The 18,563-nt window shown below is 43.0% G+C and overlaps 1 protein-coding gene across 9 annotated transcripts in view; it reads right to left on the reverse strand.

Moving 5' to 3' along the window:
• Positions 1-18,563, reverse strand: part of Hectd4 (HECT domain E3 ubiquitin protein ligase 4) — a 183,850-nt gene that overhangs the window by 128,712 nt on the left and 36,575 nt on the right. For all 9 annotated transcript variants that reach the window (XM_057763496.1, XM_057763491.1, XM_057763497.1 and 6 more), the window contains exons 2-6: positions 14,309-14,826; positions 9,426-9,515; positions 8,101-8,231; positions 4,287-4,395; positions 2,240-2,378 (exon numbers count right to left, since the gene is read on the reverse strand). In XM_057763496.1, the coding sequence (XP_057619479.1) occupies positions 2,240-2,378; positions 4,287-4,395; positions 8,101-8,231; positions 9,426-9,515; positions 14,309-14,826 (987 nt within the window). The remainder of the gene's footprint in view (positions 1-2,239; positions 2,379-4,286; positions 4,396-8,100; positions 8,232-9,425; positions 9,516-14,308; positions 14,827-18,563) is intronic.

Genomic DNA, 18,563 nt, shown 5'->3' on the forward strand with positions numbered 1-18,563 from the left:
GCCTCTGCCTCCCAAGTGCTGGGATTAAAGGCGTGCGCCACCACCGCCCGGCTCTAAATCTTTTGAATCTGCTATGCATGTATGTTCTAACATTGAAAACAAAATTTAAAAAGCAGGCATGCTTATAATCCCAGAACCAATGAGCTGAAGGTAGGGTCAGGAATTTAAGGTTATCTGTGGCTACACAGTGAATTCAAGGCCAGCTTGGGTTACATGAAATTGCTTTGGGGCGTGCGGGGGTGGGGAGGATGGGGAGGTCTTTAAGCAACACATGATGGCACACTCCTATTAATCCAGCAATTCAGAAGCTGAAGCAGGAAGACTCTACCATGAAACACACACACACACATGCACACACATATTCATATGGGGATGGGGTAAAGTGAGTCAACATGAAGTTCTAAATAAGTAATAACTTGAAAAATTCTCTTAGTATATAAATTTCAAAACATAAGCCATATCTAACAGCCAAGAACCACATACTTATGTCCAAAGCATCTAAGAGCCTACTTAAAAGTGACTTAATAAATATGAAGAGGGCATGAGGGAAGACAGCAGAAGAAAGTTAAAAGGAAAAGCAGAGAAAGGGGAGACGGAAAAAGGAGAAAAGAAAAAAGAAAGCCCCTGGTACCAATAGATAACACTGGTTCCAGGCACATTATTATTGCTGCCAGAGAGTAAGTAGTGCTTAAAATGAGAGGAAATGATAGCCAATAAAGATGTACAGGTTTAAAAAAAATATCCAAACCAGACCCGGTGGTGTGCGCTTTTAATTCTAGCATTCAGGAGGCAGAGGCAGGAGGATCTCTGAGTTCAAGGCCAGCCTGGTCTACAGAGTGAATTCCAGGTCAGCCAGGGCTACACAGAAACCCTGTCTTAGGGAGAAAAAATAAATAAACAAACCAAAGAAAGAAAATTCAAAAATAGAAGAACTGAAAAACCCAAATAAAAGCCACTAGCGCAAAAGCAAACCATGCTTGCTGACTGGTGTGGTGCTGTGCTCCCAGCAGGAGGTTCAGGAACCTTCCTCAGCTACAGGGACTTTAAGACCAGTGAGGCTAAAAAACAAGTCTGGGCAGGTGGGTGTTATGCCAAAATCCGCAAAGTCCCCACAAAAGTCAACAAGGAGACCGAGTTCCGTATGTAAAAGCTAAGAGCATTTATTATAATTAAGTTTGCAAATTTGGTCCCTCTGCATGTCCAACGTATTGGAATAAACGGAGAGCCCCAAGCTCAGCTAGAGTTGGGTTTTTATAGTAGTAAAGGTGGGGGTGAGGGGTTTCTGAGGTTCAGGACCCCTGATGGCTGACATTTGTGTAGGGGTGTCCTGGTGAGTGTGTAACTGAGAGAAGGTCACATCTACAGTAGTTGGAAAGGTAGGCATTTCCTTTGGATGGTCTGTTTTTAGGTGGTGCTAGGTTCCTCCCGCAATTGCCTCAGGGTAAACTACTGAGACTCAGGCCTCCATTTAAATTTATCGAAGGCCAGAGTTCTACTCAGGCAGGTGATAATGGTTGGAAGTAAAGAACTTCCTTTGGGTGATCTGCCCACACTTAACTTATCATGGCTGACCCCCAACAACAGGCAGGTGGCTCAGAGAGCACAGTGCAAATGTGACCACCTGAGCTTGAGCTTCAGGACCCAGAGCAGAAGAGAACCAACCCCTCTAGTCTAAGAGATAACTGTGGCATGAATACAACACACACAGAGCTGCCATGCTGGGCAACTCCAGCTCCAGGGGTATGATGTCCTCTTTAGGCCTCCACTGGCACCTGTACATTCACAGGGTACAGTCACACAGACACATACAAATAATAATTTTAAATAAAAAATTTAAAAATCATAAGGACACATCCATGGGCAAGATGGCAAGCTGGTCCAGTGACTAAAGCCACTTGGTACCAAGTCTGACTATCTGAATTCCATCCCTAGTACGCACAGGATGGAAGGAAAAGATGGACTCCCAGAAACAAGTGTCTTCCCCAAAAAATGAATGAATAATTAAATACAATGATACAAATAAAAATAGCTATAAAATTGTATAAAACATTCATTCAAATAGAAATAATGAACAAATAAATGTGAAGACAAATTAAAAAGCGTATTCAGTCAAATCACCAAAAAAAGCCCAAAGGATAACAACAGACAGGGGCTGTGCCGGGTGTGTTTGTGCCTGTGTGTACTGGCTGATATTACTTCTGCTTCCAAAACACAGACAGCACGGTGCTCTGCTACTCACCTGGAGGGTATTCTGGTCTAGGACCTGAAAAAGGGAGTGGGGTTTATTGTCAAAAGACACAGGGCGATGGAGGAGGTGGCCACTGCCATATGCCACCCATCCTGGTTCCAGCTCCTCATTGCGGCAGTACACAAATCCTCTGGAAGACAAGAGATACAGTGAAATCACAGGCTCCATCTACAGCCCTACATGGACTACATAGGTCTACACAAATACAAACATTTCTGACCTCATTCTTTTAAATGACTAGGCAAAATAGCTAAGAGAAAAGGAACAAATTTTTTTGTTTTGTTTTGCTTTTGTTTTTTCGAGACAGGCTATCTCTCTAGCTTTTGACCAGGCTGGCCTTGAACTCACAGAGATCTGCCTGCCTCTGCCTTCCAAATGCTAGGATTAAAGGCAGGTACCACCACTTGCTAAGGTGCAAGTTTTATATTAACATCAGAACTAACAAATTACAACAAACATTTAATTTCCCATAATGATGAAGGAGAAAAAAAAATCAGAGAAAGAATCTGACTGACTAAATATATCTCAATTAAAAACATCTCAACTTGGGGCTGGAGAGATGGCTCAGCGGTTAAGAGCATTGCCTGCTCTTCCAAAGGTCCTGAGTTCAATTCCCAGCAACCACATGGTGGCTCACAACCATCTGTAATGAGGTCTGGTGCCCTCTTCTGGCCTGTAGGCATACACAGACAGAACATTGTATACATAATAAATAAATTAAAAAAAAAATCTCAACTATAGTTAGACAGAAGTCACAAAACTTATATCTCAAATGAAAGTCACCTTTAACTAATGTCAAATCCAAATACAAAAAATTATTTAGCCGGGTGATGGTGGCGCACGCCTTTAATCCCAGCACTTGGGAGGCAGAGGCAGGTGGATCTCTGTGAGTTCGAGACCAGCCTGGTCTACAGAGCTAGTTCCAGGACAGGGCTCCAAAACCACAGAGAAACCCTGTCTCGAAAAACCAAAAAAAAAAAAAAAAAAAAAAATTATTTAACCATAAACATGTCCATTTATCAACAAGAAGTCATGGCATTGCTGCATTAAAAAAAAACCTTGAGGCTGTAAGCAGAGAAATCAGGAAGTGATCATGAGTTTAGTGTTAACCTTGGCTAAATAGTTTGAGGTCACCCTGCGCTATAATGAGACCATATCTCAAAAAAGAATAGGTAAAAGAAAGAAAGTCAGGTGCTGCATACCTTTAATCCCAGCACCCAGTAGGGAGAGTCAGAAGGATAACTGAGTTCAAGGCCAGCCTGTGGCTTGGCAGTTAAGAGTGCTTCCTGCCCTTGCAAAGGACCTGAACTCGGTTCCCAGCACCCATATGGCAGCTCATACCTACCTGTAACTAACTCCAGTAACCCCACAATACCAAAAATAAAAATCTTGTGCTGGAAAGATGGCTTGACAGTTAAGAGTACTTCTTTTTTTTTTTTTTGGTTTTTCGAGACAGGGTTTCTCTGTGGTTTTGGAGCCTGTCCTGGAACTAGCTCTTGTAGACCAGGCTGGTCTCGAACTCACAGAGATCCGCCTGCCTCTGCCTCCCGAGTGCTGGGATTAAAGGCATGCGCCACCACCGCCCGGCTTTAAGAGTACTTCTTGCTGAGAACCTGGGTTCAAGTCCCAGCACACACATGGCAGCTTACAACCATTCCAGGGGATTTGACACTGTCTTTTGACCTCCACAAGCATCAGGCTCACACATGTGCATTGTACACACACACACACACACTTAGATGCAGGCAAAAACATTCACGTACATAAAATGAAATAAGTAAGTCTTTATTAAAAATAATGCAACTAAAATAATTTTTTAAAATGCTGCTACCCAAAAGGACTTTCTGGCTAGGTAGCCAAGCACCTAAGTCACAACAAAGCTGGAGTATTCTTATAGAGAAAGAGCTGGGGAGACAGGGTCTGTTTGTAAGCTCAGACTTGCTACTTGGTCATTATAGGAGAATCAGGACGCTGGCTGCTGTCTCTTTCAAGACTTGAGTGAGAGTTACAGTCACACAGGGCAAGGCTCACAACTGACCTGAGAGTGCCATGCAGTCCAGAGCCCAACTTGCTTACTCCTCTTCCAGCTGAGTTGGTGGTGTATAGGTAACGTCCATCTGCGGTGAGACAGCGCCCCAAGTCAGCATCTGAAATCAGTCCACACACAATGAGGCTATAAAAATGCTTTTCTAATTAAAAAAGAAAAAGTCTTAGGAAATTTACTGACATGAATCCCCAATTCAAATAACAATTTCAATGTTACCTCAAAAGTAGATTAGATGGCTTGAACCCCCAAATTGAACATAGAAGAAGCAGGTGGAAATTGGAACTAGTTTCAGGGAGTGACAGCATATGGTTATTACCAGGCCACTCAACCCACCTGCCATATGAATGTTCTTTTCTTTTTCAAAAAGCAAAGACCTGAGTCAATTTTGACATCTCTAACTGACCTGCAATGACTGAGAACAAATGCTTAGTAAGAATGGCTCTCAGGAACCAGGATTTCATTAGGAGACCGTGGCCTCTTCATCAGTAATATAGGGGTAATAATATGTACCTCAAGGGCTGCACTGCAGCTAGAGGAGACACCTAAGTAGTAGCTCTCTGGTACCAAACCAATGTTCCCTGATGACAATGGAATTATATTGTTATAGTAATGGCAAATGTGGAATTAAATAAAATCATCTTCTTTGGATTTGCCTTTTGGATATCCTAATTTTATCTGGAAAGAATAACACGAAAGCATGACCTCCTTTTATTAAAAAAAAAAAGTCTTATAATATTTACTTATCTATTAGTAAATGTGTGTGTGTGTGTGTGTGTGTGTGTGTGTGTGTGTGTGTGTGTGTAGAGGAAAATCTGCAGACTGTTCTCTCCTTCCATGTGGCACTCAAGGAGCAGATTCAGATGTCAGACTTATCAGCAAGAGCCTGTGCCTGATGAGCCATCTCCCCAGTCTGCTTCTCTTCTTATAGTTCCCACCTGGCTATGGGTTCCGCATTCTTAAAAACAGTTTCTCTATGTAGTAGTTAAATGATTTACTAAATGATTTTCCCAAGAATTTGTCTTAAAATAAGGCTATAGGTAAAACTTTTTTTTTTTTTTTTTTTTTTTGATTTTTCGAGACAGGGTTTCTCTGTGGCTTTGGAGCCTGTCCTGGAACTAGCTCTTGTAGACCAGGTTGGTCTCGAACTCACAGAGATTCACCTGCCTCTGCCTCCCAAGTGCTGGGATTAAAGGCGTGCGCCACCACCGCCCGGCTTACAGGTAAAACTTTAAGTGTTCATTTTTATAATCTTTCCCTCATTGTACTTTAAGGGAGTTTGCCTGCCTAAAGTATGTCGTCACACTAGAGGAAATTCAATGTCACATCACTCAAACCAGCACTGGATTTAGATTTAATGTTCAGTCTACTAATGTGAGAGAATAGAGATCTACTAATTCCTACCCCGCCTCCCCCAAAGGAAGAAAAACAGTGAGAGCACTGCCTGCAGAGGTCAGAAGATAGCTATTCTCTGCCACATAAGTGCTGGGAATCAAACCCAATCTCTGGAAGAGCAATCAGTTCTCTCTCTCTCTCTCTCTCTCTCTCTCTCTCTCTCTCTCTCTCTCTCTCTCTCTCTCTCTCTCTCATACACACACACACACACACACACACACACACACACACACACACGCCCATTGGGGGCGTGTTCGCCTCGGGCTAATGTTTACGGATAAATCTGCTGGGCGTGAGCCCAGCAGCCCTTTTCTTTTGCTCCGCTTTTCCAGTGCTCCGCGGGAACCTGTGGTCCTGTAAGTCTATTTCCTTATTAAAGCTGTATATATCTATATAATCTGTCTACATTCATTTGCGCCACCACACACACACACACACACACACACATTTTGTTTCTCCAAGTCAGGGTTTCTTCATGTAGCTCTGGCTGTCTTGGAACTATCTCTCTAAACCAGGCTAAGTTAAAACTCAGAGATTTTTTCTGCCTCTGCTACCACCACCCGACTGCAATTGATACTTTTGTTTTATTTTAAAATTTGTTTGTTTGTTTGATGTGCACTGGTGTTTTGTCTGCATATACTCTGTGTGAGGGTATCGATCACCTGGAACTGGAGTTACAGACAGTTGTGAGCTGCCACATGGGTGCTGGGAATTGAACCCTGGTTCTCTGGAAGAGCAGCCAGTGCTCTTAACCACTGAGCCATCTCTCCAGCCCTGAAACTAGTACTCTTAACCTTTACCTTTGGGCCATCTTTTTAGCTCCACTTAATTAATTGATTGACTGATTGATTTAGAGGCAGGGTCACACTGTAAAGCCCTGGCTGTCCTCTAATTCACAGAGATCCCTGCCTCTGCCACTGAGTGCTGGGATTAATAGTGTGTGCCAACCACACCCTGTGACATCTTAAATATTTTCACTTAAAACTATTCAATTACATTTACTTGCCCATCTTTAGATCATAGTCCAAGTCCTTTAGTGTGTGTGTCTGACAAGAGACAGAAGTGAAGGGGACCAACTACACAAAACTGGCCAGGAATTGATATTCTATCTAGAGAGGCTGGGACAAAGGGACTCCTTGAATCCTGGAGTTTGAAAGCAACCTGGGCCATACAGAAAGAATATGTCTCCAAATCAAAGGGAAAGGAAAGGGAAAAAAGGAGTGGGTGGAGAAGAGGAAGGAAGAAAATAATAGGGAAAGAAGGAAGTGTGGAAGGAGGAAAAGGAGCAGAAAGAATTACTCTACAAGTACTCTAAGAAACACACCTTTCACCTGAACACAAAAGCAAACACATCAGCCTGATGCTGTCCCCTCAGAAACCCTCCCCTAGGGAACAGCAGGTGGTTTGAAGAGAGAATAAAAAGGCTTTAGCTCAAAGCAGAGTTTGGAGCCCATTCCAGGGGGCGCAGCCTGGGCACAGCAGGTGGTCTGCTTCTCTGGCAACTCTGTGGCCAATGCCTTCCTTGCCCCTCCTCTCAGCCCTCTCCAGAAGAAAGGGTTATAAGAGAATGGCTCTGGGCTGTGAGGTGCTGAGCAGCCATTGCTCACGCTGCACTATGTGCCTTAGACTTGATGGGGAGGAGTCTCAAAGAGAGCTGAGAATGAAGGAGTGTGCTGTTCAGGCTCTCAGCTCAATCTATACCCATCTACCCTGCAACAATTTCTCAGAGGCACGAGGTTTTTTCTTTTCTTATTCTATTTCATCAGTTATCTAACAGCTAATGACATACTATGATATAATGTTACAGTAAGTAATGTCATTATAATAACTGGTGGTCAACTACAATGACAAATCAGTTTAGAAACAAATCCTACTTTTGGCAAGCTATACTGCCCAGTGGGAGGACAGTGCACAGTGTAGAGCAGAACTGATGACCTGGGTGCTGTCTAAACAGTTACAGAGCCAATGCTGAGGCCCCAGTCACTCAAAGAGTCTGGCAAGGAGGTTACTTAAGAGAGCCTTTGTCATTTTTGCTGAGGTCATGTAATAACTTGGCAGGTAACCCTATAAAACTGTGTAAAAATACCTCAACACTTCCTACTTTGTGTAAAGGACTTAACAGTTCAGGCTTTCTTCCGTCTTCTTTTGTCTTTAGTACAGGAGGGACCATAATGAGCAGAGTGAACTATTAGAAGAAATGGCATCATGGGCATGTCTGCCCATCTTACAAATATGTACTGCAGCTTCAGTACCTGAGGAGCAGGAGCCACGTGAAGTAACAATGCCACCTGCTAGGGTTATGGCATGGCCCTTGGCTACAACAGTAAAGCATTTGCCACAGTGATCTAAAACCACTCTTCTCATATTTTACTGTTAATCCCAGGACACTAGCCCTTGCATTCATTCCCATTACCTTTGTTCTCAGAACTGGAGCCAGTGTTGCTGTCTGGTGCAGGCAGCATGTCTTCATACCCCCAGGATACTATGTGTTTTCCCCCGAGTAAACAGGATGGGGATCCAGGTCCCCCTTCCAAAAGTAGCAGCCTGTGGGGTGAAGAATTGCAAAGACCTAAGAGTGCCCATTCCAGCAAACCAGAAGTCTACTTACCAGCTCAAAAAGCAAATGCAAATGGTTTAAAGAAATATACATCTGAATACTATTCACAGTATATTTTAATAAAAAATTACAAAGCAATGTTTACAAAACTTTGGGCCAGGTAGATGGCTTGGTGGTCAGGAAGCACCAAGGTCATGCAAGGTGATAGCCTGAGCTCAACCCCTGGGAGGACCATGGTGGTACACACCTCTAATTCCCAGCACTCCCACATTGATATGGAGTGGACAGTGGCCCAAAAGCTCACAAGCCAGGTAACCTGGAGTGTGTGATACAGAAACAGGAAAGAACCTGCCTCCATCAGGCCAAAGGAGTGATCCCTGCAAGTGGCTTTCTTCCACAGTCATACCACATACCTTGGCATGGTATCAACATCCTCAAAAAATTTTAATTTATAAAATATAGTCATTCTATTTTTATTTATTTAATTATTTGGAGAGGGGGCTTTAGATTTTAGTAATGTTGCCTCATGTAACCCAGGCTAGCCTTGAACTCCCTGATCCTTCTGCTTCTACCTCCCAAATGCTGGAATTAATAAACATGCACCACTACACCTGGTTTTACATTCCCAGCCTAAATGTATGTTTATTAAGTGGACAAATATGTATGAGGGGAAAAGAAACAGGTAAAGAGGGTCATGTGTAGGAAGCACACCTACCAAAATGATACAAGTGGTATTACTGGATAAAACTGAGAAAGATTTCAATGTCTTCTTTACACCTGAACACACTGTCATCTCATATCACAGTAAAAATTCATCACAGACTAGAACTGGTTTTTTTTTTTTTTTTTTTTTTTTTGGTTTTTCGAGACAGGGTTTCTCTGTGGTTTTGGAGCCTGTCCTGGAACTAGCTCTTGTAGACCAGGCTGGTCTCGAACTCACAGAGATCCACCTGCCTCTGCCTCCCAAGTGCTGGGATTAAAGGCGTGCGCCACCACCGCCCGGCTAGAACTTGTTTTTAAATTAAAAAATACACTCTAAGAACACTTTGACATCCTTAAGCAGTTAGCTATGAGTCTATATTTATTCAAAATTATCAATTAGCAAGGTTTAGTAATCTGTCCCTAAAAGCATTCACGCACAAATCTTATTTAGAAGGACAGGATGTAAAGGGACAACTCACCTATATAAAACATCGGCAACAGGCAGGGAGCCCAGCTCAGTCTGTCTCTGTAGCAGATGGACTGTGTGGACAAAAGTCTTCAATGATCCCCTAGAGAGAAAAGGAAGGAATGGAAAAGCAAGCAAGTTGGGCAGCTAGGGCTCATCTTATTAACCACAGAAGGTGCCAAGATGGGTCTATCTGCTTCTACAGTTCAGAAAATGTACAAACTTCAACCATCTTACCCACAGCCACTGGCTCTGGTAGGACGTGAGTAGGAGGCCAACATAATTTCAACTATGGAGATGTTTGCTTGCTTTCCCGCTGACAGAAAAATCAAAACCACAAAGCTCGAGTACCAAGCACCTGGGGGTATCGTGTATGGACAGGTTCCATCACCATACCACCTGATCCTCAGGAAAGACATCACAGGGTGAGTGAATCTCAAGTCTAACAGTGTTTCCAAACTTGACCTTGAAGGCTTTGTTAAGTTCATCCACTTCACACATCTCACTTGCAGGACTCACTATGCACTGACTTCCTCATGATTCCCAAAGCTAGAGACTCTGGGAAGTCTGGGATGTCAGCAGGACTGCAAAGAAGGTACTTTCAAGAAGCACAAGGCCCACCTGGCAGCACTCCAGGTATAGATGCCCAGACTAACAGCCGCCTGGATCTGAGGAGCTACCTTGCTTGTCACCCTCTTCTCTTAAGCAAGCCTTAATTGGCAGGTATTCTGTGCCTAACCTCAACAGAAACAGAGTGCCTATCACAAGACCTAGCAGACTCAGGCTTCCTTTTAATTTGATCCTTGCACTATCTCACACGTTCAAAGGAAAGGTTAAGGCAGGGAGGCAGTGTAATATAAAGGCACTGCCTGTAGCCTGGAGACACAGACATTGAAACTGGGCACTGCCACGTCTGCACAATCTGTCCTGTCCCCTAAGTCCTGTGGATTCTGCCTCCATCTGCTCAATAGGCACAACTCCCTGGGAGACACTGAATTACACAGAGGGACAAAGCACAACATTTGGAGAATGAAGAGCCACCAACTCTACATCATTCCAGCCTGCTGGCTTTAGTCACATTTTAAGAGAAATATGTAAAGTCTTTCCATGGCTCACAACCCCTATGTGATCTAGGTTAGACCAATCTCACCTCCTATCTCTTCCAGTCTTCCATGACAGTCCAATGACCCTTCTTTGCTGCCTGCTGCCCCTTTTCTATAGAGCTCTCTGCTGCTGGCTCTTGTGCTAGCTCTTTCTCATCACCCAATCTTCAGTTCAGATACCAGGTAGCCAGTCAGTTCTGCCCCTGCCCCACCTCCACTTAGCTATCCTCCACCAAAACATCCTGGTTTTGGCCTGGAAAGATGGCTTAGCAGTTAAAAGCACTTGCTGCTCTTTCAGATGACCTGGGTTAAGTACCTACACGATGGCTTACAACCATTTGACAACTCCAGTCGCAGGGAATTCGATGATGCCTTCTGGCCTCTGCAGGCACCAGACACATATGTGATATACAGACATAAAATATATCTAAAAACATTAAAAAAAAAAAAAAAAACCAGTCCTAGGATTGGAGAGATGGCTCAAGTGATTAGGAGCATTGACTGCTGATGGAGGAAGGTCATTGGTTAAATAATAAAGAAACTGCTTGGCCCTCATAGGTTAGAACATAGGTGGGTGGAGTAAACAGAACAGAATGCTGGGAGGAAGAGGAAGTGAGCTCAGATGCAGGGCAGCTACTCTGAGAGACAGATGCCATGCTCCCCTCTCCCGGGCAGACACAATGAAGCAAGCCGCCAGGTCAGACATGCTGAATCTTTCCCGGTAAGACTGGTGCTACACAGATTACTAAAAATGGGTTAGGCAAAATATGAGAATTAGCCAGTAAGGGCTAGAGCTAGTGGGCCAAGCAGTGTTTAAAAGAATACAGTTTGTGTGTTGTTGTTTTGGGGCATAAGCTAGCCAGGCGACCAGGAGCTGGGGTGGCAGGAACGCAGCCCGCAGCTCCTACTACAGAAGACTGCTCTTCCAGAGGACCGAGGTTCAACTCCCAGCACCGACATGGCAGTTCAAAACTGTTTGTAACTCCAGTTCCAGGGAATCTGACACCCTCATACAGACAAACATGCAGGCAAAACCCCAATGTACATTAAATAAATAAATCTTGGGAAAAAAAACCACACAATCCTGCCTTCTTTTTCTCTGGTTATATCACTCTCTGAAATTACCTGATACATGTACGTGGCTGTCCTGCCTCATGTTCATATAAATTCTGAAATTTTAGGGACTCTGACTGTTCACCACTGTTTCTTAACCACAGAAAAGAGTTCCTGACATAAAAGCAGTGAGTATGAAGGTTTTGCAGAATGAAGCATCCCTGGACCACTGAACTGCCAGCTCTATAAAATTAGAGGCCTGAATCTCTATGGCCTAGGAGTTAGCAAGACTCTTACATGCCAGAGAGATATTAGACTAGTATTACTTGTAAGCCAGGTTTGTAGCTAATGCCTGTGAACAGAGCTAAGAAGGGAGAATCATGATTTCCCTAACAGGCCCCCCCAAAAAAAAGAGCCTCACCCCCCCACCTCCAAATGCAGGAGAAACTGGAAACTTCCTCTCTGATGGCTAGCTTTCAAAGTTATCAGGTGGACTGCTGGAGGAGAAAACCTATCAGTCTCACTCAGCGATAAAGATTTAAAAGACTGAGCAACATACCCTACTGACCTGCCAGGCAATAAGGGCATGACTGCTGGAGGGAGAGGGAGTCCACTCAGGGAATTCCCACCTGGAACAGTAAAACTAGACAAAAAGTCTGTGGCGGGAAGACGACAGGTCCTCGTAGAAAAGCTACTACGGTTGTTCTGTTATGGACAAGTTGTGCCATCAAACTGTCTTCTAAACAGTTATGTTTATGCTCATAGCTTAATGCTGCTGCCAACTTTGGTCAGAAGTGTCATTCTGCAGTGGGTATCAGTTAAATACTCATAACTAGCTATAGTACTGAGCATAAGTGACTGTTGTATGCTCAGCCCTAAACTGGGCATGAACATTAGCCCTCCAAGGCTCAGGGAACTTCTTGGTAGAGGTATACAAAGACAAAGCTGGGAAGGAATGGAGTGCTCTGAAATGAGGTCTTCTGGGTGACATGACTGTGTGGTCATAGTCACAGCAGCTGTCCACTACCTGTATGAGACCTACATAAGACTGAGCCATCCACATCTGTGATGGAGTGGAGAGGGGCTCAGGAGGTTTCACCCCTTCTGAGGCAGTTAATGGTTGCTATGGGAGGAAGAAGCATTTTCATAATGATTTAGCCATTGGTAAGGTACTTATGCTCCTATAAATAACCCCTTACCAATGCTCTTGTAAGCAAACTTAATTAAAAATGAAGAGGGGGAAGAGGGAGAGAAGGGGAAAATGTTGGAGGAGGAGGAATATTCATTTCATATTTGTGCCAAATAGAATTTGGAATCTTAAACACATAATTTTAATAAGTATTGTGATTAGAATGAATTTTAGTTCATAATTAAAAAGTGAGTTTAGTGATCCAATGTTCAATAACGAAATGCTCAAAACTAAAATATTATTCCCAGCATCCTTGCTAACGATAGTAATGTCTAAGTGGGAATTTTCTCAAAATGGAACTTTCACATTGATAATAAATCTATTCAAGCCTCAAAATTGTTTTTTGCATATGCAGAAAAATCAATCAACCTAACCTAAAGCCTTTACAGAGAATCTTATTTCTGTATCATCCAATGTCTCCAGAAGGAAACTCATGTCAGAGTTTGCAAAATCAGCTGCTGTCTTCAGGAACTGAGACCAACCCATGACAGTTTGCTCCGGGCAAGGAAGCAGACAGTGTAGAATGATGTTACCCTGCCTTTAATAATAACTGGAGATTCAGTCAATTGCAGATCAATTTTGAAGCCATAAAGAAAAATCCTCTGCCAAGAGAGTTTCCCCACATAAACCTGGGTTAAAAAAGGATGATCACACCCTGCTCCTCCCCCCCAAAAAAACATTCTGAGGAGGAAAGATAAGTGATTGACACTAGACACTAGACAGGCAGGCCATGGTTGTAATGGGTCCCTGACAATATACTCTGAGAGGAACAAGGGCAGTGAACTTCCTCACACGAGATCATACATGCTGTTAGAATTACAAGCTGCAGACCAGCCTGGGCACTGCAGCAAGACCCTGTGGGAGGGGAAGGGACAAATCCAAATCTGTTTCCTAGCAACAGCATGTCAAGCACATCAGTAGAGAGGACAGCATGCTACTATATCTTGACATAAACCGAGACATCTTTCAGTTAAAGCAGGGCCCAAAACAGGTGAGGCGGCTCAGCAGGCAAGAGCACTCACTACCATCCTGATGACCTGAATTCTATCTCAAAACCTCCATGGTGGAAGAGGAGAACTGAGTCATGCAAGTTGTCCTCTGATCTCCATACTCACACTATGTCATATGCATGTACCCCACATACACAATAAGTAAATGTAAAATATTTAAAATATATAAATGGGAGTCCAGAAATACAGTCTATGACTTAGTCTTGTGACAAGGTGAGATCCTGTAATTTGCTGAAAGACCCCTTTATTGACATTGAAAAAAATAATTAACATTTCTATAACATTTTGCCTTTCCTTAAAGGAGAAACACAGACATAGTACCCTCTGCTCTGTGGAAGATGGACCCCGAGAGTGATCAGCTGCAGTAAAGGCTGCTGCTCCTAGCTGTCACTAAAGGAGAGCTGGACTCATGAAGTATGACTGAAGCTCTGACATTCAACACTAAAAACAGAAGCACATGCTGAGATACCCATAAAATAAACCTGGTGCAAGTGCACGAGGCAGAGAGTATACAAGTGGCACATTGTGTCATTTTCCTTACCTGGCACATGCCAAAGCCACCAGGGCAGCGGCAGCATTCTCCTTCTGTTTGTGTGGGATGTGTCGGCCTGTGTCCGAGGTCTCCTCTAGCCAAGAGCACAGCAAGGTTTCTATCCCATTGAGACAGTCAGCAGGCTCCTTGGTCAAGCTCAGAGGCTGGCAGTCACGCAGGCAGTTCAATAGCACCTCAGCAGTTATGTTACAGAGGGAGGGGTCTGTTCTACTCTGGGACTGAATAAGGGGGAAGACCAACAGGAGGCCCACCCGGGATGTGAAGGGCGCTTGCTCGGGTTGCTGCAGCAAGCCCTGGCGCTTGAGTAGGGCCAAGGTTTCTTCATCACCAGAGCCTTCCCTTTCATGCTGTTCCTCCAGGGCCAGCTGGCGCTGGGCATTCCACAGTCCACGCAAGGCATTCAGGCGGTATTCTAGCAAGCGGGCATAGGCATTGCTCTGATTCCCACAAACAGAGCGCAAACGTTCTGCTAACTCGGTTGGGTTCTTGGTCTCAAATGTTAAAATCTAAAAAAAAATACAATAGAGAAGTGGGTATGTATTGCCTTCACCAAAGTCATTATGGAAGCAAATATGCCCAGTAACTTCTACAGAGTCCACAGTACCAGGCACGATGACTCACAACTTTAATTCCAGCTCTCAGAAATTATATAAGATTCACAGCCTGGGTTGCAGAGTGATACCCTTCTCTCAAAAGCAAAACAAGGGGATAAAATGCTTGCCTATATACATGAGAGTTTGGACCTCCACCATATATGTAAATGCAAGGCAGTCATGGTAGCCCACCTGCAATCTTAGAGCACTTAGGGATACAAATACAGAGGAACCCCGGGAGCAAACTGGCTAGCTAAACTAGCAAAACCAGTAACTTCTGGGTTCAACTAAGATCCCTGCCTCAATATATAAGGTTAAGAGCAATCATAAAAGACACTTGATGCCAACCTCTGTCCCCAAACACACATACCACAGACACACATAAAGAAAAACAAAGGAAAAAATTCTAAAAAGTAAAAATAGTTCACATCAAAACTTATTTCCATTCCAACCAAACAGAAAACATGACCTGTAAAGTTGGTTCTTCACTGATGGATATCCCCGTACCAGGTTTTTCTGGTAAAGTTCCTTTTAAATTCCAGAATAGAACACCCAGGATGATGGCTCACCAATAGAGTGCATGTTTAACCTATTTCGGTACAATCCTCAGCACCAAATATATATATATATATGCACACACACACTTATATATACACATGCACACGCACATACACACACGTATACATGCATGCAAGCATAAACAGAGGTTAGACTTACTGAAAAGTCCTCAAGATAGTCAGCAGTGCTAACCAATAATCCCAGCACTCAGGAGGCAGAGGTAGGCAGATATCTGCTCGAGACATCCTGGTCTACAGAGCGAGTTCCAGGACAGCCAGAACTATTACACAGAGAAAACTTGTCTCAGAAAACCAAAAAAAGAAGAAAGGAAAGAGAAAAGTCCCCCAAGGGACTGGAGAGATGGTTCAGAGGTTAAGGGCACTGGCTGCTCTTCCAGAGGTTTTAAGTTCAATTCCCAGCAATCATATAGTGGCTCACAACCATCTATAATGGAATCTTTTTTTGTTTGTTTGTTTTTTGGTTTGTTTTTTTTTTTTTTTTTTTTTTTTTTCGAGACAGGGTTTCTCTGTGGCTTTGGAGCCTGTCCTGGAACTAGCTCTGTAGACCAGGCTGGTCTCGAACTCACAGAGATCCGCCTGCCTCTGCCTTCCGAGTGCTGGGATTAAAGGTGTGCGCCACCACCGCCCGGCCTATAATGGAATCTTATGCCCACTTATGGTGTAAAGGTATACATGCGATAGAGCACTCATATACATAAAATAAATATATAAATCTTTAAAAAAAAGAAGAAAGGAAGGAGGAAAGAAGGGAAGGAAATAAGGAAGGGGGAGGGGAGAGGAGGGAAAGGGAGGGGAGGGGAGGGAAGAAAAGAAAAGTCCCTAAGACAGTCAACAATGTTGGCTAATAATTCCAGCACTCAGAGCAGGATGTTCAAGGCTGCTCCCAAGGAAGAAAGAGAACATTATGGAGTACTCAAATCATAAAGGCAAGGCATGGTACAGAGAGTCAAAATGCAGGAAGTTTTTTGCTTTTCTCCAAGTCTCTCCGATTTGACTTTCCCCAGGGACAGGCCCAACCACTCCTGCATGCTGCGTGAGATCTACATCCTGAACTCCTTTGCTTCACTGTCTTGAGAGCACTGACTCTTTCTTTTTTTTTTTTTTTTTTTGGTTTTTCGAGACAGGGTTTCTCTGTGGCTTTGGAGCCTGTCCTGGAACTAGCTCTTGTAGACCAGGCTGGTCTCGAACTCACAGAGATCCGCCTGCCTCTGCCTCCCAAGTGCTGGGATTAAAGGCGTGCGCCACCACCGCCCGGCCACTGACTCTTTCTTAATTGAAATTCTAAGTTGCTGAAAATTTAAATAACACCTCCTGAGAACCATTCATTTTGGCAAAAAAAAAAAAAATGGTGAATCCTGAACACATAAGAACTGGATGAATCTTTATCACAACACAGACAGACAAGTTAAGGGCAGGCGACAGTAAGAACAGAGTGTATCTTAAGACCAAACAATGGTGAACATCCCACATTTATTAGTGGGCATTCTAGGCTTGAAGGATAAAGATCATATTTGTTTTTGACAATCAACTTGGTAACAGGCATTAGTTAGAGACTTTTTTGTTTTGTTTGGGTTTGTAGCTTTGGAGCCTGTCCTGGAACTCACTCTATAGCCAGGCTGGCCTCGAACTCACCTAGCAAGATCCACCTGTCTCTGCCTCTCTGGGATTAAAGGTGTGTGCCACCACCACCTGGCAAGGAGTTAGAGACTTAATACTTATAACAACTCAGGGTCATAACTCATAGTCTAATTTTTTTCCTTCCTTTATCCTTTCCTTTATTCCTTCTTTTTTTTCTGTAGACCAGGCTGGCCTTGAACTCATAGAGACTTGCCTACCTCTGCCTCCAGAATGTTGGGATTAGAGGCGTGAACCACCACCACCCGGATCTAGAATAGTTCTTTCAAGTCAGTGATAACAATGTAACTAGAGCACTTGTAATAAAAATATACACCATATTGTACAGTTTTATTATATTCATTGCTTATATTAAAATTATATTTTCAGTTTATATTGCTATTTATTGTTTATATAAAATATTATATTTATAGAGTTAACTATAGACTATTTCGTGCTTATCAGTGTATTTCAGAAACAATGTTGGAGATTTCTAATAAGAATAAATTGTTATTTAGTGATACTGAGTTGCTTTTATGATTCATGAGTTCAGAAAATGCTTATATTGAACTTTATACTAGTTACTTCAGATACCCTAAGTGGATGATCAGTGTATGAAAGTAAAAGTGTACACACATGTATTGTATATCCAGGAGTAAGACTGGGTAGAAGAAATCACAAAATCTGAGTTATAATTAATCAAGTATTACCTGATCTATGCACTTTAATGATAGTTGTGTTTATTGACTTGGCAGCATCCAAAGTTACCCATTAGATTATAGCATCTCCTCTGCAGCAACTGTCCACTTTAGATCCTCCAATATGATGGTCATAGTCATGGCCCAAAGCCTTTTCCTGCAGATGTCCTACCTTTGGGTTTTAGTAAATCAGCTTCAGGGACACTCTATTCTTGTACTTATGAATACTGAATGACTTGTTTCAGGTCCTTATGTAAAATCACTGCTCTCCGTAACTGCTCCTAACCAAAATACCATTAGAAAATTAATATTTTTCTCTTTAAAACAAGGGAATGCTATTTAAAGAAAAGGGACGCTCCCTGTCACCCTTAATCATAATGGCCACTGAGTAGTACCTTAGTGGCAAATGCTGAAGTCATCCCAGTTAAGAAGGTGACTTACAAAGTAACTCACAGCCTTAAGGCAATTTTATTATTTTTTATGTGTATGGATTTTTAAAATTATTTATTTATTTATTATGTATACAATATTCTGTCTGTGTGTATGTCTACAGGCCAGAAGAGGGCACCAGACCTCATTACAGATGGTTGTGAGCCACCATGTGGTTGCCGGGATTGAACTCAGGACCTCTGGAAGAGCAGGCAATGCTCTTAACCTCTGAGCCATCTCTCCAGCCCATGTGTATGGATTTTTAAACTAGCAGTCATTCTGGAAAGTCTAATAGAAGGGAGGAAAATATTCATTGCAGGCTAAATCTAAT

This window comes from Chionomys nivalis, chromosome 3, assembly GCF_950005125.1.
Source record: "Chionomys nivalis chromosome 3, mChiNiv1.1, whole genome shotgun sequence".
Lineage (NCBI taxonomy): Eukaryota > Metazoa > Chordata > Mammalia > Rodentia > Cricetidae > Chionomys > Chionomys nivalis.